General features: G+C 34.7%; 6 protein-coding genes and 1 long non-coding RNA gene across 8 annotated transcripts; 6 read left to right on the top strand and 1 right to left on the bottom strand.

The window, feature by feature from the left end:
* Positions 1-231: 231 nt before the first annotated feature.
* On the bottom strand, positions 232-1,347 carry LOC108857517 (40S ribosomal protein S15a-1). The gene is made up of 4 exons (XM_018631510.2): positions 1,239-1,347; positions 880-1,039; positions 623-783; positions 232-467 (listed from the first exon to the last, which is right to left on the bottom strand). The coding sequence occupies exons 2-4, from the start codon at positions 1,010-1,012 to the stop codon at positions 369-371; spliced, it is 393 nt and encodes a 130-aa protein (XP_018487012.1). The 5' UTR covers positions 1,013-1,039; positions 1,239-1,347; the 3' UTR covers positions 232-368.
* A 447-nt stretch (positions 1,348-1,794) lies between these two features.
* On the top strand, positions 1,795-2,496 carry LOC108860756 (uncharacterized). Its single transcript, XM_018634608.2, has one exon. It carries the CDS (start codon positions 2,041-2,043, stop codon positions 2,395-2,397), a length of 357 nt encoding a protein of 118 aa, XP_018490110.1. The 5' UTR covers positions 1,795-2,040; the 3' UTR covers positions 2,398-2,496.
* Positions 2,497-3,549: 1,053 nt separating this feature from the next.
* On the top strand, positions 3,550-4,614 carry LOC108860868 (uncharacterized). The gene is made up of 3 exons (XM_018634718.2): positions 3,550-3,767; positions 4,033-4,195; positions 4,296-4,614. The coding sequence occupies exons 1-3, from the start codon at positions 3,565-3,567 to the stop codon at positions 4,416-4,418; spliced, it is 489 nt and encodes a 162-aa protein (XP_018490220.2). The 5' UTR covers positions 3,550-3,564; the 3' UTR covers positions 4,419-4,614.
* An 8,330-nt stretch (positions 4,615-12,944) lies between these two features.
* Positions 12,945-16,082, top strand: LOC108859904 (dof zinc finger protein DOF1.1-like). 2 transcript variants are annotated; one of them, XM_018633805.2, is made up of 2 exons: positions 12,945-13,152; positions 13,420-16,082. In XM_018633805.2, exons 1-2 carry the CDS (start codon positions 13,126-13,128, stop codon positions 14,365-14,367), a joined length of 975 nt encoding a protein of 324 aa, XP_018489307.1. In that variant the 5' UTR covers positions 12,945-13,125; the 3' UTR covers positions 14,368-16,082. The 2 variants fall into 2 exon arrangements, with proteins under 2 accessions (XP_018489307.1, XP_018489308.1); XM_018633806.2 differs by lacking the exon at positions 12,945-13,152 and adding an exon at positions 13,159-13,326.
* A 1,632-nt stretch (positions 16,083-17,714) lies between these two features.
* LOC108857203 (probable GTP-binding protein OBGM, mitochondrial) lies at positions 17,715-20,389 on the top strand. The gene is made up of 5 exons (XM_018631155.2): positions 17,715-17,981; positions 18,075-18,183; positions 18,738-18,820; positions 18,901-18,963; positions 19,052-20,389. The coding sequence occupies exons 1-5, from the start codon at positions 17,844-17,846 to the stop codon at positions 20,144-20,146; spliced, it is 1,488 nt and encodes a 495-aa protein (XP_018486657.1). The 5' UTR covers positions 17,715-17,843; the 3' UTR covers positions 20,147-20,389.
* Positions 20,390-20,848: 459 nt separating this feature from the next.
* LOC130495093 (uncharacterized) lies at positions 20,849-21,820 on the top strand. The gene is made up of 2 exons (XR_008934372.1): positions 20,849-21,531; positions 21,677-21,820. It is a non-coding gene; the product is annotated as an uncharacterized LOC130495093 (long non-coding RNA).
* A 27-nt stretch (positions 21,821-21,847) lies between these two features.
* LOC108863569 (pentatricopeptide repeat-containing protein At1g07590, mitochondrial) lies at positions 21,848-25,125 on the top strand. Its single transcript, XM_018638033.2, has 2 exons — positions 21,848-23,000; positions 23,362-25,125. The coding sequence occupies exons 1-2, from the start codon at positions 22,617-22,619 to the stop codon at positions 24,610-24,612; spliced, it is 1,635 nt and encodes a 544-aa protein (XP_018493535.1). The 5' UTR covers positions 21,848-22,616; the 3' UTR covers positions 24,613-25,125.
* The last annotated feature ends 995 nt before the right edge of the window (positions 25,126-26,120 follow it).

The following is a 26,120-nucleotide window of genomic DNA, read 5'->3' as shown; positions in this document are numbered from 1 at the left end:
CTAACGAATTAGCAAGTTCTATCATCTGCTGTATCGGACGTCTTAAACCAGAGGATCGTTTACTAAGATGACAAGTGTTCAATAACAACAAGTTTACATATGCAAGCCTGCCAAACTTCTGCTTACATTGATTTACAGACGAGCATTCAAATATTTGTCAAACGGTCTGCATTTAAGTCATTCTCATTGATATGAATAAGGAACGTGCTACACTACACTGAAGACTTGAGATAGATGTAGTCCGAATGAATATTTAAAGAACTCGAGACCAACAAGAGTAATTTAACCACTATCCAACAAAAGTTACAGCAAAATTCAAAAGAAAGAAAAAACAAAGGGAGGGCATATCCTTCACCATATAACATATATCAATAGAAGAATCCGAGGACCTTGCCTCCGACATTCTTTCTCCTGGCTTCTTCATGGTCCATAATACCGGCGGAGGTAGTCAGAACGATGTAACCAAACTGCACATTTCAATACATCAAACTCATTAATAACGTTCACTACTTCTAAACCTTGTGTTAAGTGTATCTATTTCCCAAGCTAGATTTTTCTTTAGTAAAGTAATTACACGCCATCTGGTAGCTAGAAGAAAAAAAAGGGGAAAAGAAGAGGGAACCTGTCGGGAAGGAAGCAAACGAGCAGTCCAACCTTCAATCTCCTTAACACCAACATCAAAACGAGGGCTGATAACGCCACACTTGTTCAACCTTCCGTTCAACTCAACAACAATTTTGCCAGATCTATGGTCATCCACATACTCAAACTCACCAATGTAACCTGCATTTCGAATGATATATAACAACCTAAGGAACGAAACTCTCAAGAATGCATATTAAATTAAAATGATGGGGGTGGAAGAAAGAAAAAACAAACCGTGCTTCTGCATGACGATAAGAAACTTGATAATGACTTTGGAAGAAGGCCTGATCATGACCTGCCTCTTGCCTCGTTTCTCCGCATTGTACATGCTCTTTAGCGCATCGTTAAGTACACTTATTCTCACCATTCTTTTTTTCTTCTCCTTAGCTCAAGCCTAAGTCACACACAGGCAATTAAATCACACAAACGACAAAGCTAAGACTAACTAGTTCGCTATCAACAAGCCCAAAACGTCACACAAGCTCTCGGATCCTATGTCCTCAATTTCGAAACAATCAATTAACTAAACGCAAGATCGAACGAGCTTGCTCATTTCTCTATATGAAGAACACGCGAGTTGGTAAGTATCGTACCTTAGACTGGCAGGTCGCTAAGTGACGGAGAAAAAAAAGCAAAGAGAGGGACTGCTAGGGTTTTCGTATCAATTTTTATACTAAAGAGCATAAGTGAGAGACAAAAAAAAAAAGAAAAACTAAAACGCTGTGTTTTGAAGCTTCCTCTTAGGCCCAATGGGCTTGTTTAGTACGATCATTGGTAATTTTACTGGATATAGAAGACATTTGTGGGCTTGTTATATAATTGGAGGTACTGAAATGAACAGAGTCTAATTTGATCTTGCAATTTCGCCCATTGGCCATTGGAGATACTGAAATGGATGAATTAAAGATTTAGTTGTAAACTTTAGTAATCTCATGTCACACTCGGGACATAAGCATCAGATTTAGGTGAACCCACTAAACGATAATGAAAGAGCTTTGGCAAATCCACAAATAACATATTAATCGCTGTCCTCATCCTAAAATACGTCTGAAAGTTGTTTATGTCCAACTAAAATTTAAAAACCACAAGCTGATTATGTTTTAATTGAAAAAACAAAACAAAATGTTTCTGATGAGGTAGACATAAAACGTGGGAGCCTCAAAGGGAAGGAGATGATGATGACCCGGAAAGAAAGGGCAAAAGAAGAGAAGAGTTCAGAAGGTAAGGGGTAAGTTCGTAATTAGCAACTCCATGTCTCAAGAAAAGAGAAGCGGTTAGTTAAACGTGCAAGAAGCAGCCTCTCCACACACGAAAACCGCGACATCATCAAAAGAGGACAGCCCAACAAGCTTTTGCTTTCCATGCCAAAATAACCCTCTTGAAATCTTGGTCGTAATGTTTCACCGTCTTCCGTCGCTAATGGAGCCGTTTCTCCGCAGAGTCTCGGCGCGTTGGCCGGTCATCGTTCAGGCTACAACGTGGACGGTGATCCTCATGTTCACCGTGGCAGCGGCTTCTTTCGCTCCAGAGTTGGCGTTTGTGTCTACGGTGTCGTCTCCGTGCGGCGGAGGGGATGGGTTCGTGAAGATTCCGATGGATTTTCCGGGGGAGAGTGTGTGTGTTCCGTCTCACATGGTGAAGAGATCGCGTTTTGATTTGTTCGTGCCTTCTATTTTCGCGGGGGTTATGGTGACGGCGTCGGCTTGTTTGATCCGATCGTGTTTTGGGACAGAGAACGTGGACGATGTATGAAAATTGTAGTAAAGAATTTTTTTCTTTTATTATATAAAATAACCGCAAAACTGCATATGTGCACCATTTCGTCGTCCAAATTCAGACATTATACGCTGATTCTTGTGAGTCGTATCATATTTTGCATATCTTTAGATAAGTGTTCTCAAGATGGCCTATAAGATAAAACGGAGCAGTAGCGGCCTTGAGGGGAGCTGTAGAAGGCTTCCGGCTTTTTTTTTTGGTTTAGTAGCATAGCGGCCATAAGTCCATAAACTTCTTTTAAGTAGTCTAATAGTGAATGATACCAATTTTTAAAAGATAGGTATTGGATTTGATTCTTCGCACAAGCCCATTTCCCTAATATATACTTTTTATATGTCTTGTTTGTTAAGGTGAATTACGTAATATTTTGTATATTAGTAGGCCTTGTTTTTCTCAATTGCTTCCGGTCTGAAAATACTAAGGGCCCGGCACTGAACTGGTGGAAAATTTATCGTCTCACCATACGAAATTATACGGGTTTTTATGGGCAATAACATAGCTAAGCAATAGCAATCAGAAGATCTTATATTGACCTTGCATAAATGTTGCCAAGATGATCGAGGAGTTTTATGATTGACCAATTAGAATTACAGTGTCTTTGTATTTCTAGATATCAGTTTGATGTCTTTTCTTTATGTTGGCAACATATTTATGCAAGTTATGATCAGTCCACAATTATGGTTTCGTCTAGATCCTGTATTTTTTTTTATCCCGTATAACATGACCAAATATAATTTAATATATGTTATTTATGTGGAATAAAAATTACTTTGACAATTTGAATGTGTTAGGTCTTCACCAATTAGATTAAAAATACAGTATTGAATCTTAAATACTTTAAAACTTGTGCTATGACACCTAAACTCACTCTTAAATAGTCTGAAATTTGAAATTAGTACGTTTTGAAAAAGCATGTGATAATGCCAAACAAACGTAGTGGTGTATGTTGGAAAACAGAGATTTAAAAACTAATAAAGGTTTGTATATTTGTAAAAACTAAGGTTAAAAGCTTTTCTTTTTGGGTCAAAGGTTAATAGCTCATTTAAAAGCTCACGTGTCAGCAAACAGCCTAGACACGAAGTTGCATGCAGTCGCCCACGTGTTGAGCTGACCATAAAGAGAGATCTTACAAATATAGACGTGATGCGAGGTTTCATGATGAGCATTGTGATTGTGAAGGGATCAGATTTTTGGATCGGAGAATCAGGACTGAAAAGAATGGCGTCGAATATCATGAGACCAGCGTTTGCTTACACGGTTGTGTACGTGAAGGATGTGGCCAAATCCGTAGAATTTTACTCTAGAGCCTTTGGTCACAACGTCCGTCGTCTTGACGATTCCCACAGGTTTGTATATATTTGTAATTCTCTCATATTGTGTAAAGATATATATGCAAATGGTTCGATATAGGATCGTATTTGTTCAAGAATCGACAACTCTAGAATTTTGAGATTCCATTGTGTGAAGTCCCGATATATTTAGGGGAAAAAATACTATTGTCTGTATTCTCAAGTTTGTAATTAGGGTGTCAATTAAAGCATTTTTCTTCATGTGTTTGCCACAATTTTTATTCTGGCTTTTGATGAGGGAGAGAAACTGATACATGTACAGGTGGGGGGAGCTAGAGAGCGGACAAACGACGATAGCGTTCACACCGCTTCACCAGCATGAGACCGACGACTTAACAGGGAAGGTACAGGGTACTCATTCAGACCGTGAGAGAGCACCAATCGAACTCTGCTTCTGTTACCCGGATGTTGATGCCGCCTTCAAGGTAAACTAACGAGTTATACGCTCTCTCTGTACTTGCTTATGTCAACCTCTTTCGTTTTTTTTTGTTTGTTTATATGAGTTTGAGATGGTGCGTTGTGTAGAGGGCTGTGGAAAACGGTGCGGTGGCGGTCAGCGAGCCAGAGGACAAGGAATGGGGACAGAAGGTTGGTTACGTGCGAGACACCGACGGAATCGTTGTCCGCATTGGTAGCCACGTTAAATGAGTACCAATCAAAGAGTGGATCACGGGGGCAGACGGACGTAGGCGTGTCACGGGTTCACGTACCCCTACTGAAGAATCTCAAACAAATTTGATTAAATGTTCTTAGTTTAGTAAACTCTACATAAAAAAATAATGTAAAAGAGAGATGTATTTGTTTTTGAAACCAAAATCAATAGTTTTCTCGTTTAAACAAATAATCGGCGAGGCTCATTTATCCGCTGAAAATAAGGATTTTGCAATCATGCAGGACGGGGGTAAGCTATCAGATCATAGTATGATTTGTGTACCCTTTTCCATAGGACCATAGCTTGCTAGCTAAACATTTGAAATTACCATTAAGCATTACTAATGATCAAAGAATTTTCATTTGCTTTGTATTTAAAACAAACGCGCGCGCGCACATATATATATATGTTTGTCAAGTGATCGGAATGAATCCTGAACGAAAACATAGAGACTAGTACTGAGGCTCTGAGATCATGACCAATGAAATGGATATCTCAGTCTTACGAAACTTAACACAATAGAGTGTTAAGAATTCCAGTTAGATACTAACAATCCCTTAGAGCACCTCAAACGTGCAAGACTGAAAGTTCTGGTTGAATATCTGAAAGAAAAAATATCAAACAAATACAAAGTAGAAAGAGATAGAGGTTCTCAAACAAGAACCTGCAAAATACCTTTTTTAGATACCTATTAGCTAATTGTCATTTTAAGTGGTAATAAAAAGGCTAAAAACGTTTACTTCTAAATTTTGAAAAAGAAAAAATAATGATTGCTTAGAGTCTAACTGGTAATCATCTAGGGAATATTAGAAACAAATAGAAAAAGAATGTATGGGAATAACGAGGAACGGTTATTTTATAATAAATTTAGTGATGAAAAAATTTATTCTTTAATTCTCTATAATAAAAAGAATGCGAATGAATAAAATAGAATGACTAATCCTTGTGAATAGTAAAACTTGTTAGAAATATTATGGAATGCATTATTTCTTAATATTCTTCTTCATGCATTATTCCTCTTCATTCTTTGGTCACCAGTTAGATCTATACTTATCAAAATAACATTATACTAAAGATAAAGAACCCCTTTAGTATAAATAGAAAGTTGGTTTTTTCTCACTGCTTAAGAAATTGTCTATAAATTAGCCAACTGATGAATTTTGTGCTCTTATTTTTATTTACTCAAGAAATTGCTAATGAAAAAAGTGACAAAATAAATAAATAAAATCCAAAAGATGTATCTGAAAGGAAACTACAACTTAAAAAATACTTGAATACACGAACCGAAGAAAAATGTCTAGAAGGAAAATGGTAAAACAAAAAAAATGAAGAACTGATGCTTTACAATTCGTGCATTCGTTTTGATGTTTATTTTGTTGTTGCTTTATATGCTAGTCTTGCCAAAACTCGTGATAAATAAAAACAATTGCGTCAGCTTCAACAATCATGTGTTGAAGTTGACGCAATCAGCTTTTTAATCCTACAAATCACAGCCAAAAACAAAAAGAAAACTAGACACTATGATTCTAGTATAATTTCTTAGATTACTACCTTCACTTAAGCTTTTGCAACTTTTAGGTCTAGATCGATAATTTCCAACTAAAATGTACGTATATGTATGTATTCACGTATGTATGTGGACATGTGAGGTATATATATGTGTGTAGCTTAAATTACATGTACAAAAGATTAAGGAGTAAGCTTTTAACAGAGAAAAAGCTTAAGAGGAAAAAAGCCGAGGGTGACGGCGGTGCGATTAATTGACAAGGAATCAGATTCCCACACCACTAATGTTCTTGCTTTTTGTTTCCTGTCCTTATCATTTCTTCCACGTTTTATTTATACTATTGCCATGACATCATTAATTACCTAAAACATTTAAATTACATTTACTTAACAAAAACACATAATACAAACCTGTAAAAACCTATGAAATTATTAATATCTTTCTAATTTAGCATCGGATATTCAAGTTTGGTTTGAAGCGTTCAACTAATTCTAGAGAGTGAGTTTGCCATTTGGCAAAGGGTTCTCGGCAAACAAAAACCGCTTAAACGGTTCACACGCAGTGCTTGCATGAAATCTATAACTTAAGGCTGTACCTAGTTACATGATCGCAGCCCTAGAGGCAATACCACTGCGTTGCTACCGCGTACATGTTTGACGAAATTAAATACTAACCAGTAAACTGTAATATAAGACAATCGTACGTTTATGTGAAGAACTCTTTTTGCATGTTTAACAAAAAGAGGAGAGACTTTTTAGTAAACTTTGCTACTTTTTTTGATAAAAGAAAAAAAATATATATATATTCTTTTTGTTGCTAAAGGGTAAATATCATTAAAATGAAAGTTAGATTTACAAGTACAGTAGATCTAGATTATGTTACACCTTGCCAAAAAAGATTTTCAAACAAGGTAGTAACCAAAATTGTAGATGAGCAAACAAAGGTCAACACATCCACTTAGCCATAAGAGCATCATTATTGGTGGGCAGAGCCCTTAACTTTTTTTTTTTTTTTTGGTCATAGATAAGGGCTGCCCTTATGTACCCTTAAGTGTTTGATGACCAAAAAAAAAAAAAAAGTTAAGGGCTCTGCCCACCAATAATGATGCTCTAAGGTCGAGGAAGAGCTTCTTTTCTCTCTTAGCAGTGATAGTATTTCGCATTTCATTGTCAATTTGCCTATAGATTGCATCCAGTGACAGGACAAGCTGATTATGCTTGAGCGGCATACGTGACTTACAAATTCGGTAGCAATCTATAGGAACGTTCAGGACTACCTTTAGTTTTAATTATATGTTTATAATTAATCATTTCTCAGTAATACCATATAAGAAATTCTCTTAGATATCATTTTTAGTTTATTTTCACAAAATAACTTTTAAATAGGAAAATTGCTAAAAAAGATTTTATTAAAGAGCAAAATATTAATTTATACTCATTTAGTTAACTAATTAAGAATTATGGTTTAGAGTTAATATGTGAATTTAGGAGATGAAGTTTCAAATTTTAAAAAATTAAAATTTAAAGTTTCAAAATAAAAAAGAATAGTATAGTCATTTTATTTTTCGAAGACTATTTATGCAACAAAAACTTAAAAAAACTATTTAAGGGAATTGCCGTACCATATTCCTATGACTGTAACCATATATATGAATTTAATTGAAACACATTTTCCGAGGAAAATCTGTAAAAGTAAATCTCAAATGCGTATTTATCCAATTTAAAAGGCGATAGAAGACGAAGAACAATAAGAGTGAACATGATGGTTTGGTATATGAAAAGGTCTGCGTGATGGATTCATGCACGAACGTCCTTATATTTTCTTTCTCTTTTTAGCTTATTAAGAAAAAAAACATATTAAGATTATTCGCGGTGGAGAGTTTTGGCCCATTCGAAGCAGTGTGTTACAATAATGTTGCAAGTAGGCTATTATATTGGCGGTCCCTTTCTGACAAAGAGGTTTCGCAATTTATAAACTAAACGAGTCATGACGTCAAAAAACCAAACGAGTGATCAATGAAGAGATAAGAGAAAGATCAAAAGGAGAAAAAGAGTAGAGAAAATGTAGAGACAAACTGCAAAATGTAAAGCTCTTTTAACAAGTAGTACGTTTTGTTACATAATATTTTGGCCAATATATGAAAGTTGTAGTCGCAAACGAGCGACTTTTCAGTTCAATACAAAATTTATCTACTAGAAGACCAGTGACATTGAATTTTCTTCTAGTACGTTGTTTAGGTTTACTAAAATATAGATAAGAAAATTTGTAAAAATATATGAATCTTCATCATTTCATTTTTTGTATTGAATGTATAGTCATTATCAAAGTTCTAAAAATCGGTTTAGACGGCATATAGATCCCGCTTAGGCGGCAGCGTGGTCTTAACCGAAACAATTTTTGTAAAACTAGACTTATACTAATCTATACGATTCAAATCAATTTTAACTGTTATAAATAGGTTTAAATCAATCTAAATCAGTTTAATATGTCAAATTAAGCAATACTGCTAGAATAAGTCTAATTATTTGTCTAGTTTCTTTTTGTTTTTGTATATCTAATTTTGATAACTCATCACAATACTTTTATAATAATTTTTTAATCAAACTTTTATAATTAAATTTAAAAACTAAAATATTTATATAAACGTAAAATATATATAAATAAATCAATAATTCGTTTCACCTAGTCGCTAATACTCTATAAAACGCCTAGTTACCATTTAACGATTTTTTGAAAGTTGATCATTATACTATTAAATTAAGGTTTTTCAAGTAGGTAAACTTCAATTTATATGTCAAAAACTGTATTAAATAAATTTAAATGTTCTTGGAGGTTAAATACACCAGAACTAGTTTAGTTTATTCTATGTTTAGGCTATCTCCAACCCAACACTAAAACTTTATTTTATTATAATTTTGACAAAAAAAATCTTCTCCGATCCAACACTAAAAATCACACCATTATAATGTAATACTATAATCATATACCAAATTTGGCGTGATACTATTCACCAAACTAAAAACATTATTCACTTCCACTAAAATACTATTCATTTATTTTATTAATAAAATATACAATAAAATATATAACAAGTAAAAACATAAATACTTATAATATTGTAAGATAACTTTTAGTGTTAAGTTTGGTGTTGTTGTTGGAGAATAACTTATTTTTAGTGTTAAAACTACATTAAAATAGTGTGTTTTTTTAATATAAATGAGCTTCCAATCTAAAACAATTGGTGATAAGTGAATTGGTTCATCCATTTTATATATTGATTATGATCATTTTCAACTACCGATGTAGGATACTTTGTGTATAATACTTTCGAAATGGTGGTATAGAGTTTATGTTAACTTGTGTGTTTTATTAATCACATGATGTATATTTATACAAGACATTAGTAAAGAATATATATGAGATATATACAACTCTAACTAATCAATATCCTAGATAAGTACAATTTAAGAGATGATCTTTATGTATACCAATAGGTGATTTTTTGATTCTCAATCCCGGAATGTTCAGATAATGGTGGCATTTTTTATGAATCGGCAATGATACCATGTTAATGTAAATGGAATTTCAATTTAAAACCAATCGGTGATAAATTGATTTATCTATCTATTTTATATATTGATTAGGTTCCCTTTCAACTACCGATGTGTGATTTTTATAATACTAAAATAATGTTATGAGTTGGAGATGCCTTAAATATAACTTGCCTTGTGATCACCGGTCACCACTCACCGATATCTTTTGGGTGAAGATCGTTTGGCCGAAATGTGGAATTCCGACTTTATTCATATCTAGTCTCTACATTGAATACAAAGTTTGTAAATACATACTAACACCTGTTTTTGCCTGATTAGTGTTTACACTTTCGATGCTAGATGCAATTAAAAAAAAAGAAGATGACAAATACTTACTCCACACTGAACGTATAATAGACAAGATCCCAGCAAAAATGTAATGGAGAATGATGATGATATGCTTTAATATCGCATATATGGGGATTGACATCTGAACTATTATGATGTCATTGTTCTTGATTAGTTATACCCATACACTTTAAATCACTCATAAAGACAAAAGTAAAGCCATTACTTGCCACTAATTTATTTCTTGCATTTAAGAAAAAAAATTATTTCTGAAAATAACCTATAACAAACTTTAGTTCCAAATACGCTAACTTCGGAAATTTTCTAAGATACCATACATTTTAGGTTTTGCGAAGGGTTAATATATTGTTTAAGCTTAATTTCTAAAACTTGTAAGAACATTTGTAAAAATTTTAAAATTCTGAGAAAATGTGGTTCAAAATCTCATGATTTGCATAAACAACAATCGTCTTTTCACTAACACATTATTTGGAGGAAAGCATGTGTAAATTAAGTTGAATTTTAGAAGAAAGCATATAAAGAACAGACAGTCAAAGAAAGAACATGTGTATAATTATATTCCTCCTAGCTACCTCGTGTAACTATTTGATGAGAGCAAAACATGCTTTTAATAGATGTATATTTTTTGTTGAATAAATGTATATATAACTACTTTTATAGATAACATCCGGTTTTGTAATTGTAAATAGCTATATATTTTGTTTTATATGTTCTATCGGTTGGATCATTTGGTTTCGGAAAAATGCATTTAGTACTAAATTATATGATCCAAATTTAAAATGTCTTCCGACCAATGTTAAAAAATAGTTATATTATTTATTACTAGACTCACATATAACCTGCAGAGGCCAAAATTGAATCTCAAACTATCAAATAGTAGCAATTTTGTTCTCAGCAAATTTTCAACTCTGAGTTTACGGGAAAATGGTATTTTCGTATCCAAACAAAACATAAATGCTAAATATGACTGAAACTAAAAATTAATTTGAATTGTAGACCTAAACTTTGGTTCGTATACATAAAATCTACCTTGACTAATATGGTGTTAGTCAACCGTTATATTACTCAAAACAACATCGTTTTATCATAGATGACATTTTAAAATATTTATCGTTTATCATAGATGACAATATAGAAAAGCTTCACTTACCACTATGCTACAACGCCTATCTTGTTCGCTCATTAGCTTTATAGACAATAACTATATTTTGGTCTGTATATTCTATTAAAGTTCATTAGCTTTATAGACATAAGTTCATTAGCTCTATCTTGTTTGCTCATTAGCTTTATAGACATAAGTATATTTTGTTTTTTCATAGAGACCAAAATATACTTATGTGTACTAAATACTTATGCTTATAACATCTACAATTAACTAACGTGCTATACCAATATCAATACTATTAAAAACAAATGATATCATACATCGTGGACATTGTAGAAAGGTACATATTATGTCATTAGATTATTGTTGGGATTGCAATATTAAATTAAAAAAAATATAGCAAATAAGTCTCATTAACTTAACAAATGTTACTTTTATAAAATGCACATAACATATAATAAAAAAGTAAATTTTAATATTCTGTTCTTCAGGCTGTATATGGATCGTTTCTTTTGGATTTTAGACATTTAGATCAACTAAATATCTAGCAATTTTGGTTTAGGTTTGGGTTGGTTCCGTAGGGTTTGAGTCGGTTCGGATTCATTATTAAAATAACTATAACTTTTAGGTACATGACGGGTTTAGGTAGATTTGGATATTTAAGACCCAAAAACTTGAAGTACCTGAAACACAAAATACCTAAAACACAAAAAATATAGACTCAATCAATAACTCAAATATTCAAATAATTTTTATTCATATTTTTACCCAAAATATGAACTAAAGAACCAAAGAATACACAAAATTTTACTCCACAACCCAAAATATATAAGTAAAATTTTGATAGCATCACTTTTTAAATCAAACATATCCATAATACCAAAATATATCTTAAATATCCAGATATGTCTAATATACACGAAAAATTTAAGGTATTTGGTAGCCGGTAGGGTCTCAGATAAGATTCAGACCTAACCGAAACCCGTAGATCCAAAAATACATCCAGTAGGTATTTTGTCTTAGACCTGGATCCAAGCTAAATATGTATGCCTACTATAAAGTTACATATAAAAGTGTACATGCAAAATCTAATAAAATAAACTAATTAAGTTTAAATAAATATCATTTTTTGATATAATAGAAGAATAATAATGTATAACATTTCCAAAATGCAAATTGATAACCAAAAATAGTGTTTTTGAAGTGCGCATCAAAATCTAGTAGTTATAAACACATAAAAAAATTAACGTTATTTTCAGTTAGATAATAGACTCCGTAATTTGTTTTAAACTTGGGAAGAATTTTTAAATATCTTTAAAGGAATTTTTGCACAAATTTATAAATTGACTGTACATTTGATTAGTAATATAATATCGTCTTCCAAGTAATAGTCTATAATCTCACTACTATAATCAATTTATTTAATTAATGGGTATCAGCATATAAATTCTATTAAATTAGATTTTCTCCACGGAAATAGCTTGATAATCTCTTGATACAATCTTTTCAAAACATTTGTTCCCCTATATATGTACTATTCCATAGACGTCTCTGAGAGGAACCTTATAGGTGAAGAAATCTCCCTAACTCAGAACCCTAAAAAGGGAATGACAAATAAAAAAAGTCTCATAGATGAATTATAGACGCGTATACACATGAGGAGATGTTTAGAAATCATAAAAAGAACCAAAACTCCTTTTCATTTTCTCGTTAAAAAAACATTGTGTTCCCTTTAATTTGTCTTTGTTCTCCTTCTCTCTTCTCACTTTCCTTACAACCAACGCGTGTTGGCCTAGTGGTAAAGGAACTCCGGCTGGAGTGCCCGCCCTGGGTTCGATCCGCGTTGGCCACGAGAGAATTTACATGGGCTTCTCTCGCCTCCCAGACCACTTTGCGTAACCAGGGGCCCTTAAGTGGAGGCTTAAAAATTCCTGTAATGGCATGGGCATAAGCCCGGTGGGCTAGTCGATCACGCTTAGTGGTCGGATACTGGGTTATTCTCACTTTCCTTACTGATTTTGTGCTCTCTTCGCGTTTCTCTTAGGGCGTCTTGCTTCCTCTCTTTGGTTTTGCCCTTTTTCTTTGATTCCCTCACCAAGTATTTCCTTTAGAGTTTTCCCTAAATTAAAGATCCATTAAACTTTATTAAAGAAGAAAGTAGAAAGATATAAAAAGGGTATAGAAGAACAATGGTTTTCTCATCCAACTGGTCACAGGTTTCATCTCTTTGATCTTCCATTACTAAATGTTCTCTCTGTCTTCCTCTCTCTTTCTTTTGTAATTTAGATGATTTAATTCGTTTAATTAGTAATAGTTTTGATTCATTTCCAAAATATATTCCTATTCTCATCGGCTTTTTTCTTCTTTAAAATCCCAACATATATTATATGGTATTTCCTGTTTATTAAACAAAATTACAACAGTCTGAAATATCTGATTTCTTGGTTCTTTATTTTAACTCTGATTTTGATTAACTTTTTCAGCCTACGAATCCGAGTCAGCTTCAGCTTAGAGAAAATGGAAGTTTAGTGAATGGCCACGAACTACTTTCTCACCAACTTCCACCTTTCCCATCAAACCCTAACATCCACCATGCCGCTGCCTCCAGTGTTCTTCCGGCCATGCTTGGTGGATACATGGCGGAGAGAGCGAGGCAGCCCAAAGCTCCTCGGCCTGAGGCAGCCCAAAATTGTCCTCGATGCAACTCAATCAACACTAAGTTCTGTTACTACAACAACTACAACCCCACTCAGCCTCGCCACTACAGTAAGGCTTGCCGCCGCTACTGGACAGATGGCGGCAAATTGAGAGACATCCCCGAAGGTGGACGCCGCCGGAGAAATAGCAAAAAGAACAAAAATGGTAGTTCAAAATCTCCTTCTTCGTCATCAATACTGCCTTCTCCCACGGTCAATGCTCCAAGTTCTAGCTCAGGACAGCTAGGGACAAACCATCAGTTCCCGTTTTTACCAACTCTTCAACATCTCACTCAACTCGGAGGCATCGGTTTGAACTTAGCTGCCGCTAATGGCAACAACCAAGCTCACCAGTACGGTGCAGGTTTGATGAACGATTTAGGGTTTCTTCATGTCGGAGATGGACGAAATAATGTAGCTCCAGTTACCGGAAACATTCATGACAATGACAACAACAACGGAGAAAACAACCTAATGGGGTCCGGTGGATTCACTCTCTTCGATCCAACGTCAGGGCTACATGCTTTCCAGAACGAGGGAAATATCAGAAATAACGTCTCTTTTTCCCCTACTTCCATGGTTGATTCGAGAATTTACCAAACAGGTCCGGTGAATATGGAAGAACAACCCGATCTAGTTAGCTTGTCTGGACCGGTCTCCGGCTTGACACCTCCGGTGAATCAAATAAACCAGTATGTTTGGAAAAATTCGGATTTCTCAGATCCTTCTAATTAACGATCATCACCAACTCGTGTGAGGTTTTGTGTCTGGATCATATATCAGTGAATGTTACGACGTGGCGATTGAATTAAATGACAACGAAGGGTCACTATAAAATGCATGCAGATGAGTACGTGGGCGGGACAATTATAGTGGGAAGTACTAAGAGTAAGACAAACTAATTAAGGTATCTGCATTTGAGTTTGTGGTTCTACAGCTTAAGAACGTACTTAAATATAATCAGGTATGTGTTATATACTTATATAATATTTGTACTGTGTGGTTTCATGGTTGAACTGATTCTGAAGTTACGTGTGTGTAATAGTTCAATTTATACACCTATTAAACTAAAGCTCATGGAATATGTAATGGTTTTCAGCTATTTCTAATTTATTCCATTTATGGGTATAGTTTTTTTTTTGTCTGATCCCATAATGAACATTACTGATGATTTATCATTTATTGATTGTTAAAGAGAATCTTCTGATGTAAAAGATAAGGATAATTCATAAAGTAAAAAAGGGTTTGCTGACAAAGGATTTGATCATACAAATCCGTGTCTTTCTGGATGCTACGTTGTAAAACTCTTAGACATACTCCTTTTCTCATATTTCTAGGAGCTTCTTTTTCTTTTACAGTCTTTCTTGTACGAATCTGTGTGTCAGTCTGTTTTATGTGGGTGCATGAGAATGGGGAGTGTTTAAAAAGTGGATCAATCACTTAGGAGGAGGAACCACCTTTAATTCTCCATTCAACAAAAAAATAGCATAATAGTAAAAAGTAGGAGGTATACAATTAACAGTGTTATGATACACAAGGTGGTTCATATTTCTTTAAAAGATCAGTGAACTGCGGCTTAAATATGAAATTTTAAGTTTTTCCTTTTTATAAGTATGTTATATTTAAAAATATATATCAAAAATTTAGTCATATTTAGATTTTTATGTATATTTTTGAATCTATTGGGTATATTTCTATTTATTGTAAATGAAATTCACTTTCATTTATTTTAGGCGTGGAAGAAAAAACTAAACCGAAAATCGGAACTGAACCAAACTATCCCAAACCAGAGCCTGATCAACACCTTCAAATAACCAAATGGTTTCTATAATTTTTTTGTGAAATAACAAACCAATCCGGAACCGAACCGAGAATCAAACGAGTATCCGAATATGTAAAAGTATTAGTTATATATAGATATAACATAACTATATATATTTATAATTTAAATATCTATTAAAACTATCTGAAAATATTATTAAAAAACTAAATTATTAAAAAAATATTTGAGCTATCCGAAAGTTTCCGGAAGAAACCAAAACATTCGAGATTTTTATCCGAATCCTCCTAATTATTTAATATTTTACCTAAAATACATGATTTTTAACCCAAAAGTAATCTAAGAAAAATAATTAGCAGAATAGTTTTTATAGAAATTATTTTAAATTTGTATTGTATTTTGGATTGCTTTTACATGTTTTCACCATTCAAACATATGTTTTGGAGTATTAGATCCGTTTGATCCACACTTGAACGGCTAGATTCGTCAGAACCGTTCTTGATCCGTTTGATCTGCCTGATCCGTAACGCTTGAACCGCTTTTGTTGTCAAGGGATTGTCAAGGGGATCTCTAAGAACATGATTAACGGGAAGTATGTTGTCAAGGGATTGTAACCACTTCAATATTATGTATTTTAGTTAAAAATTTAACTTTAAATCACAAACTTGATGTAACTCAATGAAAAATAACATGTGTGAAAAGTATATCGTTTTTTTTAAGTTCTCTCCTCACATAACCTATGGTTTCTCTGTAATATATATTTATCTTTTTTATAGGTAAAATCTTTCTGTTTTGTATTTCTTCTTTGTGATCGCCCTTAATAGTATATTTAGGGCAACCTCAATAGAGATCTAAAGCAAATATTTAACAATTAAAACAGTGAAATTAAAGGCCGAGAGAAACAAAGAAATGACTCTAGTTTTAGAACCTCAACGAAAGAATCTCACATACCTTTTGCCTATGTGTTTCTTTATGATTAGCTAAATTATTATTTGTGGTTTAAAATTTATTATTAACTAAATTAAATTTAGTTAGAAACCCATGTGCACATGCTCAACAATGGAACTGTTCTTACATACATAGTTTTCTCAAAAACATGATTAACTTCGGTTTTTTAGCCGAGGTTCTTAACTCATGATTTGACACTGTTTTTACACTTTTCCGACTAAGAGACGATTTTTATATCTCTTATTTAAGAGACAGTTCTTAGTTTTTTTAGTTAAAATCTAAAAAAACTAAGAACCGTCTCTTACCCGAAGCTAAGAATCTCAGTTAAAAGATTGAGGTTAATCATGGTCTAATAGTAATACTAGCTAATAGTGTAATAGGTAGTAGCACTTCAGATATGAACGTTTATATACATACCACACAGCTTAAACGGTAAAATCAACATATTTTATATTTGAAGAAATGTTAAAGTAGTATTTTATATAGAAATAATATTTTACTAAAAAGTTTTTATGTCACAATCGATTTACTGTAAGGTCATTTCCAATATATTACTATTTTCTCTTCTAATTTTCATTCTATTTTGGAGTAACTTTATTACAGAGATGAATTTGTTCTAATGATAAACTTTATAGAATAAAATGGTTAATTTCTTGTATAATCTACTCTATTATAGAGTTTATTATTAGAGTAAATTTAACTCTATAATAAAATTATTCTAAAATAGAGTAAAATATATAGTAGAAAATAGTGTTTCACCCGAAATGGTCTAACTAGCTGGGGATGGACGGACGAGTTATTATGAGTATATATTGGTTTTGGTCAGTGAGTTTAATGTTTCAACTTTGGCGTCGGGTTTACTATGAATATTACATTTCAAGAAGGTTATAAAACATTTTTTAGCAAGAAAAAGATTATAAAACATTAGGAAAAAAGTTGGAGTTATATAATGGAGAAAACGTTAAAGAAAGATTGACACGGAAAACAATGCGTGCAGAGATTTGTATGTCCTGAACTGGACCCCAAACTTTTATGATAGTCCCAGTTTTTTGAGAGTAGGGTTAAAATCATTTGCAAATGCCTTTTTTTTTTTCCTTTATAGGTAAAATCATTGCAACAAATTCAGTTTTTTTTTTCAGCAAGAAGTAACTCACCTACGGCACCTCAAATCTCCCAATCATGACATTGGAGAAACAAGAGACAAGTTATAGCTACCTTGAGAACATGTGGAAGGGATTCACCAAGTCAAACATGAAATTACAATCCACGTGTTTAAAAAAAAGTCTAAATGGGTTTCAAAAGTCGTCTAATAAGGCCGTAATTTGGGCCGAGCCCACTAAGTTAAACCCTTCTCTGCTTCGTTCTCCCCTTTCTTCACCGACGACCACCACGGCGGGAACATTTTCCTCCGTCTCCTCGCTCGCTGCTTATCTTACTGTAACAATCTCATAGCTCGCCGGAGATCCGTATCATAAACAGTTTGATGTGGCTGAACCGGGCGGTCCCCGTCCGATATCTGAGATCATATCGAAGAAATCAAAACTCGCCATGGATGAGCTATCCTGTAGCATTCTACTCAGATTATCCCACGGAGAAGAAAGAAAAAGTAGCGCCTTTGCAGGTACTCAGATTCTACTCAATTGAGTTCCTAGTACTCGAGCTAAAAAACCCCTTTCCGTTTGCTTAGAGTTTATGATTCATGATGATGGTGCAGGAGACTAGAATGAGAGATAGGTTTACTCTGTACGCACGTGGAGGTGAAGGTGGCAGCGGTTGTTCCAGCGCCCGCAAGACCCGTACCGATCGCTACGGCAAACCAGATGGTACTTTGATTATTCTGAAAATGTTATGTGATGATTGATAAATTGGGATCATGTTTGTAGATTTTCTATACTTGGAATTGGTATCTGGATGTATAGCAAGCAGCAAACATACTAGTAGATCAATGTTCAAAAACTCGTTAGGCGGTTATTATTTGATTAGAGAGGCAATTAGACTGATTTTTTTAGAGTGTCTTGACCTTTAAAAAAAAAAAAGTTTTTCCAAAAAATTGTTTCGGTCTGACTTGCCGAATAGACAGCATTTAAAATATTGTAATCGAAGAATGTTGATGATGTAAATGTGGATCTAAGCGGCAAACATGAGTGGATCAATGTTGAAGAAACCGTAGAAGTTTTAACTTTATTAAGCTGGTGCCTAGACTGATTTTGAACGTTTTGACCGATTTTTTTTAGAAAAAGTCATTCTAAAAATAGTTTTCCTGTTTCCGAGTAGACTAACCTCTAAACACACCTAGACCTGATTTCTAGAATACTGTGAGTGATGATTGATAGACGAAGAATGTTGATGATGTTAATGTAATTGAACTTTAGTTCAGGTGGAAATGGTGGGAGAGGAGGTGATGTGATTTTAGAATGCACACATGCAGTTTGGGACTTCAGCGGATTACAACCTCATGTTGTAAGTTTTATTATGCATCTCTCTCTCTTTTTCGAAGTAATGTATCTCATGTCTTAACTGATTATATATACATTTTGCAGAAAGGTGGGAAAGCTGGGCATGGAACTTCCAAGAACAGGATTGGAAACAGAGGAGAAGACAAGGTTTTATATATATCACTCACATCACTAGTCTTCCTCTGCTTCTTTGTTTATCTTTTCTTTTGTCGCTTACTTGTTGTTTCTCCAACAGATCCTGCAAGTGCCCATTGGAACAGTGATTCATCTTCAAGAGGGTGAAATTCCATCTCAAGTTCACTCTGACTCTCCCACAAGTTTGGATCCATGGGACCTTCCTGGCACGCTGGTTGAGGATCCCGCATCAGTTGAGAACTCTGACAAGCATCAAGAAACTACGCCAGATTCTTCTGTTCAAGTTGAAGAAGCTGAGAAAGAAAGTGTAGCAATACATGTAGATACACTAATGGAAGCTGAAGACGATGAAGAAGGAGATGTTGATCAAGTAAGGTATAATGTTGCGGAACTAACAGAACAAGGCCAGAGAATACTCATCGCACGCGGCGGTGAAGGAGGTTTAGGCAGCGTTTGCGCTACACGTTACTTAAGAGGCACCAAGTTCGCTAAAACCGCCACTTTAAGGACAATGGAGGACGATGCTGCTGCTGATGATGATGATAACGGTCAACAACGCTCGAGTATTAAATCTGGTTCCCTTGGTACAGAGGCCGTCCTGATACTAGAACTGAAGAGCATCGCTGATGTTGGTCTTGTCGGGATGCCAAACGCAGGGAAAAGCACTCTCCTCGGTGCCTTATCCCGTGCCAAGCCACGTGTAGGCCACTACGCGTTCACAACGCTGCGTCCAAATCTAGGTAACGTCAACTACGATGACTTCTCAATGACGGTAGCGGATATTCCAGGGCTTATCAAAGGAGCTCATCAGAACAGAGGGCTAGGCCACAACTTTCTCCGCCACATTGAAAGGACCAAAGTGTTGGCTTACGTTGTTGACTTGGCGTCGGGGCTAGATGGTAACAGAGGAGTGGCACCGTGGCAGCAGCTGAGAGATCTGGTGATGGAGCTTGAGTTTCATGAAGAAGGGTTATCTGATAGGTCGTCTTTGATCGTGGCGAACAAGATCGATGAGGAAGGGGCCGATGAGAGGTTGGAGGAGCTTGAGAGGAGAGTGAAAGGAGTGAGGATTTTTCCGGTTTGCGCGGTTCTTGAAGAAGGTGTGGCTGAGCTGAAAGATGGTTTGAAAATGCTTGTAAACGGTGGTGGTGAGGGATCAGAGAGATTGAAATTGGAGAACATCTGTGTTGACTAGTTTAGTTCTTTTTGTATCCTTTTTGGCTCTATTGTTGTGCCATGAATTACATTTTCACGGTTTCTGTTGTGATTTTGAATTCAAGATCGTTATATGTTACAGTGGCTTAGCAATATGTCTGCTAATTCAAGAACTTGTAAATAAGTTTCCTGGAGGCATTAGTAGTTTAGTTCGATAAGACGTGGAAGAAAGGATACATCATTTTTTTTTTGAAAGATGAATGATACATCATATTTACACATACCTAATGTCTTTATCGCAAAGAGCAACTTGTTAGAAATAATCTAATTAGATATAATTATGACAAAAGAAAGTTAGTTAGATAGATTTTTTTTTTTTGAAAAGAAAGTTAGTTAGATAGTTAATGAACAATAGACGTGCAGGTTGAATGAATTAGCATAATATACGTTATAAATATTCATAGTAAGCAGATGGAAACAGGCACGAGTTCAAAAATTTTAGGGAATTGTTGTGCCATGAATTACATTTTCACGGTTTCTGTTGTGATTTTGAATTCTAGATCGTTATATGTTACAGTGGCTTAGCAATATGTCTGCTAATTTAAGAACTTCGTCGGTGCATTGGGTTGTTTCTTACTTGTAAATAAGTTGAATGAATTAGCATAATATACGTTATAAATATTCATAGTAAGCAGATGGAAACAGGCACGTTTCATGCCTCTTATTTTGGTTGGCTGTCGTAACTCTTTGTTGCGTGTACGACTTTTTGTATTCTCTACTAATTTGACGTGCTCCATCAATATTTTGAAATTCAAATAAAACATTAACCTATTTTCTTGAAACTGGTTTAGCAATTCGTTTTTTTCTTTCTAAAAGGGAAAAATAGTGGGCAATTTGATGTTATTTCCGCCAAAGAAAAGAAGAAGATATTTTTGATGCTATTCGTAAATTATTTAGACGTTTAACAATATGAAAAGAAGAAAGCAGCATATATTTTAGTGATAAGAACATATATATTTTTCACTAAAGATTCATAATTTTTTTTTATTTTTGAGGCAAATTAATTTAAGAGTTTTAGTATACGGTATTTTTAACATAAGATATATTTATTAGATTCTCTCAATAATATTTTAAGGTCTTAATTGAAATAAATAGAAGAATCACTACGAAATGGTCTCTGTGATAGATAACTTATTTATTTTGATTTTATCCATACGCGGAATGAAACGTGTTTGGTGTATTCAACACCGACTCTTTCTCTACCTTTATAAATAGTGGTCATTCCATTTGTTCAAGTCACAACACATAAAGCAATCAAAAAGAAGAAAAACAAACAAACTACAACTTTAAATTAAAGAGAAGAGAAGCAATGGCAGGTTCTAACTGTGGATGTGGTTCCGGTTGCAAATGTGGCGACTCTTGCAGGTAAACCCTAGATTATATCTTATTTTCCTTTTACATGCATGTATACTCTAAACCCGATATTTTCTTTACCTTTATATGCATATATATACGCATGTGGTTTCATCATATCAAAATCTCAAAACATTTTTTTTTTGTGTGGTGAAAGTTGCGAGAAGAACTACAACACGGAGTGCGACAACTGCAGCTGCGGATCAAACTGTAGCTGTGGGGACAGCTGCAGCTGTTAATTGTGATGTAAATCACATGTACGCAGGAAAATCGGTGGGAAAAAATGTGTTTGATGTTAAGAGATATGTGTGTGTGTGTTTGAATAAATATTTGGCATAATATGTTGCGTAATAACTCTCTTAACCTTGACTTTTTCCTGCTTCTATGTGTTGATTGTGTGATTGTCTAATATGTTTTCATTTGTAACTTAAGAAAACAAAAAAAAATATATTGACTTTTGTGATTGTTAAGATTTATCTATGTCTCCTCTCTCCATATAGGGTTAGTCAGCTTAATGACTATGATCCATGAACAATTATTTCTTTGGTATATTACCAAAAGGGTAATTCTGAATGATTAGAGTTTGATGCTTAATCCGAATAAACTAAAATCTCATCTGAAATCAAACAAATAAAAAAATAAAGAAAATGAACCAAATACTAGTAATTAAACTGAGTAACCAATAGGTAATAAGAAACAAATATTAGCATAATTGTTAAAAAAATATTATCTATTACAAATTAGCAGAGTTATTAAGTTCATTCGTGTCAATAACAGAAAAATCAAATAAATAGGAAATGAGGATACAAAATACAAGTCCACTATGTACTTACTGGGTTTTACACATTATGGACTATCAACAAGCTTTCTATAATGTTACATATGTTCACGGGCCAGTAAGTCCACTATGAATTCATATGTTCACTAGGCCTTAATTAAACTCATCTACACAAACAACAAAACGGCGTCGCACTGGCCTCGCTAGTTACAGTTGCGATTAAAGAGACTGAAAGCTACTTCTACGAACGAACATAGAAGAAAGAGGAGGTATGAACGAGTTACTTCATAAGTTGACATACTAAGAGAGACATCGCTTTATGCTAATAAAGTCCAGAAGAAATAAAACAATGCGATCTGTTATCGCGTTGGTGAAGCAACGAGATTATTTCGTTCAGGCGATACGTCGAACACCTGGTGTGTCATATTCACCCGCGCTGGATCATCGACCTAGCTTCAAAGCCTCGAACTTTCTCACTACCCTAATCTGCTCGACGAAATCTCCGACATCTAGCGAATCAGACGGAGACGAAGAGCCGCCAAACAAGTGTTTGTCCCTGAGGATCGAGAAGCTAACGAAAGGAGTAACTGTTGGGTCTGCTTTGCAGAGCTGGATGGGCGATGGATTCCCAGTTCATGGTGGGGATGTCTATCATGCTATTAATCGATTGAGAAAGCTCGGTAGAAACAAACGTGCCCTTGAGGTTCGAATTCATTTACTTGCTTCCTCTCTTGTCTCTATGTTTTCTGTGTTCCAACTGTCAAGGTTAAGACAGCATCAGTTTGTTGTGTCCGAATTGTTTTGGAGATGGAACTTAATGGTGATTTCTTTATGTTTCTGTTTTCGAACTCAACTTGTCTCCCTCACTCGTTGTCAAGTTAAGACATAATCAGTTTGTTGTGTCTGAATTTGTTTTGGAGATGGAAAGTTAAAGCATTAATCAGTTTGATGTGTCTTAAAATTGTTTGGAGATGGAACTTTTAAAGACGTTTTAATGTTGCCTTTTTATAGAGATACTCTTTGAATTGTGAAAGCTCTAACGTTTTGGTATGTATGTGATTCAGTTAATGGAGTGGATCATCAGAGAAAGACCTTACCGTCCTGGAGAGCTAGAGTACTCGTACTTGCTTGAATTCACAGTCAAGATCCACGGCATCTCACAAGGAGAAACACTCTTCACACGTGTCCCTCAAGAGTTTCAGAACGAGCTACTCTATAACAACCTCGTGATCGCTTGCTTAGACCAAGGCGTCATGAGACTGGCCCTCGGGTACATGAAGAAGATGAGAGAGCTTGGCTACCGTACTTCACATTTGGTCTACAACCGTCTTATAATCCGAAACTCGGCTCCGGGACGAAGAAAACTCATCGCCAAAGACCTTGCGCTGATGAAAGCAGACAAGGCGGTTCCTCACGTCTCAACGTATCATATCTTGATGAAGCTTGAGGCTAATGAACATAACGTCGACGGTGTGCTAAAGGCTTTTGAGGGTATGAAGAAAGCTGGAGTTGAGCCGAATGAGGTTTCTTACTGTATATTGGCTATGGCGCATGCTGTTGCGAGGTTGTATACAGTTGCGGAAGCCTATACGGAGGAGATCGAGAGATCTATCACAGGGGATAACTGGTCGACGTTAGATATGTTGATGATTCTATACGGGCGTCTAGGTAAAGAAAAGGAGGTTGAAAGAGCGTGGAATGTTATCAAAGGGTTTCATCACGTTAGGTCCAAGAGTTACTTGCTGGCGACGGAAGCGTTTGGTCGAGTAGGGAACTTAGAGAGAGCTGAAGAGCTTTGGTTTGAGATGAAGAGCGTGAGAGGAGTTAAAGAAACAGAGCAGTTCAACTCTCTTCTCTCTGTATACTGCAAATGCGGTTTGATAGAGAAAGCAATCGGTGTGTTCCGAGAGATGATAGGAGATGGGTTTAAGCCTAATTCGATAACCTATAGGCATCTTTCTCTCGGATGTGCTAAAGCCAACCTGATGAAGGAAGCTCTCAAAAACATTGAGATGGGTTCGAATCTAACGACGAGCAGAAGTGTAAGAAGCTCAACGCCGTGGCTGGAGACGACGCTATCGATCATTGAGTGTTTTGCGGAGAAAGGTGATGTGGAGAACTCGGAGAAACTGTTTGAAGAGTTGAATAATGCTAAGTATAATAGGTATGCGTTTGTGTATAACGCTCTGTTCAAGGCTTATGTGAAAGGTAGAGTCTATGATCCTAATCTGTTCAAGAGGATGGTTCTAGGTGGAGCTAGACCTGATGCTGAGTCTTATAGCTTGTTGAAACTTGTTGAACAGTATAAGCCCTGACTCAATGAAGGCTGCTGCATTTATTTTTGGTAAATTGTACAAAGTCTCTTAAGCTAAAGTCGAGTTTAAGATTATAGGATGGATAACACAAGAGCTTTGTAACACTACTTCACTGGCTCAAAAGGAGGTAAGCCGTTCAAGTTGATGGAGCCGTGGTAAGAAGCAGGGAATCTAGCTCTGGGCAGACATGCTATCAAGTGGACCATTGGACCTTTGTCTCTTTTTGGGTCCTACCCGAGGGTCAAACATGTAAAAGTCAAACCGTCTAAATATTCGTTCACACGGTCACATGATCTGATGAGACAAAGGGAGGCTAAAATGTAAACAATCATACACAAAACCTCGCTTGTTTTCGCTTTTGTCCTGGATTTACCAAATTTTCCTCAGTATGCCATGTTTCTCCAAATTATTAAAATGAGAATTTGTATTCTCCCTGAGTGTTTACAATTGTTATGTCGAGAAACAAATATATTTTTCTGTTTAAAACAAAATAATGAAAGATTTTTTTTTTTTTTTTGTCAAGTGAAAGATTCTTTAAATCGCTTTTGGGATGCATATCAGTCAAAATTGTATTTTTGTTCATTGTTTTATTTATATGTTTTGTTTTCTAGTTCTTCAGATATACTAAATTATTACAAATGGGCTGAACCACTGAGTAAAAGTGGGCCTCTGTTTAAAGTTTAGTTTTTTTAAATGGGATTAATCCAAAGAGAAAGTTGGTCAAGACCCAACGAAAAAGCGATGGAGAGGAAAAATACAATTCAACAACGGGGCCATTATCGTGGACTTGAGAAAAAATACATGAGATTTATGCTTTTCAGATATTATTTTTGATGGACTTTCTCTTTTTCAAAAGTAGCATTGATAATTTAGTTAAAAAATTAACATGTAGAAACAATAAATTGAAAAAGAGTAAATTGGTGAATTCCTATCAAAGTGATTTTTTTATAAAATAGAACAACACTTTATTTTTGTGAACTATGAGTCTATGACAAATTATTGCTTCTTTGCAAAAAAAAGAATAATGTTTTTACTGCGAGCAGCATGTGACGTGCCCCATACATAACACAATTACATCCAACTCTAAGCATTACTCAAACCCACAAACCATCATTGTATTCCTGATAAAATTACATGAGGTTAATCAAATGAAGAAAATATAACTGTATTAAGCAAGATTAGTTTGAAAGGAGTACAAGAACCAACAGATTAATTTGAATAATCTTGCGGGTCAATGACAATATTTGTCGGCATTGGCTCATAAAGCTAGATCTAATATTCTAATGCTATCGTAGGAGACCATGAATCATCTAAAGATGATATTGATATGATTATGGAATGGGCCCAGTATCGTTCATGAGTTAAGTTTGTATTCAAAACTTCAAATAACCATTACACTGCTTACAAATCAGTAAAAAGATTAAGAACACCTGCTTAGGAAAGATACTAAAATCTGAACATTTTATACGTAATGAAACTATTCAATACTTTGGAATCATGACAAAGCA

The sequence above is a fragment of the Raphanus sativus genome, chromosome 5, assembly GCF_000801105.2.
Source record: "Raphanus sativus cultivar WK10039 chromosome 5, ASM80110v3, whole genome shotgun sequence".
Classification (NCBI taxonomy): domain Eukaryota; kingdom Viridiplantae; phylum Streptophyta; class Magnoliopsida; order Brassicales; family Brassicaceae; genus Raphanus; species Raphanus sativus.
Note: the sequence above shows the minus strand (reverse complement) of the source record. Positions and strands in the feature narration are given on the sequence as shown.

What these genes read in the sequence shown, in the direction of transcription:
- LOC108860756 (XM_018634608.2), top strand. Translation starts at nt 2,041, where the DNA reads ATGTTTCACCGTCTTCCGTCGCTAATGGAGCCGTTTCTCCGCAGAGTC.
- LOC108860868 (XM_018634718.2), top strand. Translation starts at nt 3,565, where the DNA reads ATGCGAGGTTTCATGATGAGCATTGTGATTGTGAAGGGATCAGATTTT. An exon ending in CGTCTTGACGATTCCCACAG is followed by an intron (nt 3,768 to 4,032) that starts GTTTGTATATAT and finishes ATACATGTACAG; the next exon opens with GTGGGGGGAGCTAGAGAGCG. An exon ending in ATGTTGATGCCGCCTTCAAG is followed by an intron (nt 4,196 to 4,295) that starts GTAAACTAACGA and finishes TGCGTTGTGTAG; the next exon opens with AGGGCTGTGGAAAACGGTGC.
- LOC108863569 (XM_018638033.2), top strand. Translation starts at nt 22,617, where the DNA reads ATGCTAATAAAGTCCAGAAGAAATAAAACAATGCGATCTGTTATCGCG. An exon ending in GAAACAAACGTGCCCTTGAG is followed by an intron (nt 23,001 to 23,361) that starts GTTCGAATTCAT and finishes TATGTGATTCAG; the next exon opens with TTAATGGAGTGGATCATCAG.
- LOC108857203 (XM_018631155.2), top strand. Translation starts at nt 17,844, where the DNA reads ATGTGGCTGAACCGGGCGGTCCCCGTCCGATATCTGAGATCATATCGA. An exon ending in GCGGATTACAACCTCATGTT is followed by an intron (nt 18,821 to 18,900) that starts GTAAGTTTTATT and finishes TACATTTTGCAG; the next exon opens with AAAGGTGGGAAAGCTGGGCA. An exon ending in GAAACAGAGGAGAAGACAAG is followed by an intron (nt 18,964 to 19,051) that starts GTTTTATATATA and finishes TTTCTCCAACAG; the next exon opens with ATCCTGCAAGTGCCCATTGG.
- LOC108857517 (XM_018631510.2), bottom strand. Translation starts at nt 1,012, where the DNA reads ATGGTGAGAATAAGTGTACTTAACGATGCGCTAAAGAGCATGTACAAT. An exon ending in TATCGTCATGCAGAAGCACG is followed by an intron (nt 784 to 879) that starts GTTTGTTTTTTC and finishes TTCGAAATGCAG; the next exon opens with GTTACATTGGTGAGTTTGAG. An exon ending in GTTTGCTTCCTTCCCGACAG is followed by an intron (nt 468 to 622) that starts GTTCCCTCTTCT and finishes TGAAATGTGCAG; the next exon opens with TTTGGTTACATCGTTCTGAC.
- LOC108859904 (XM_018633805.2), top strand. Translation starts at nt 13,126, where the DNA reads ATGGTTTTCTCATCCAACTGGTCACAG. An exon ending in TCTCATCCAACTGGTCACAG is followed by an intron (nt 13,153 to 13,419) that starts GTTTCATCTCTT and finishes TAACTTTTTCAG; the next exon opens with CCTACGAATCCGAGTCAGCT.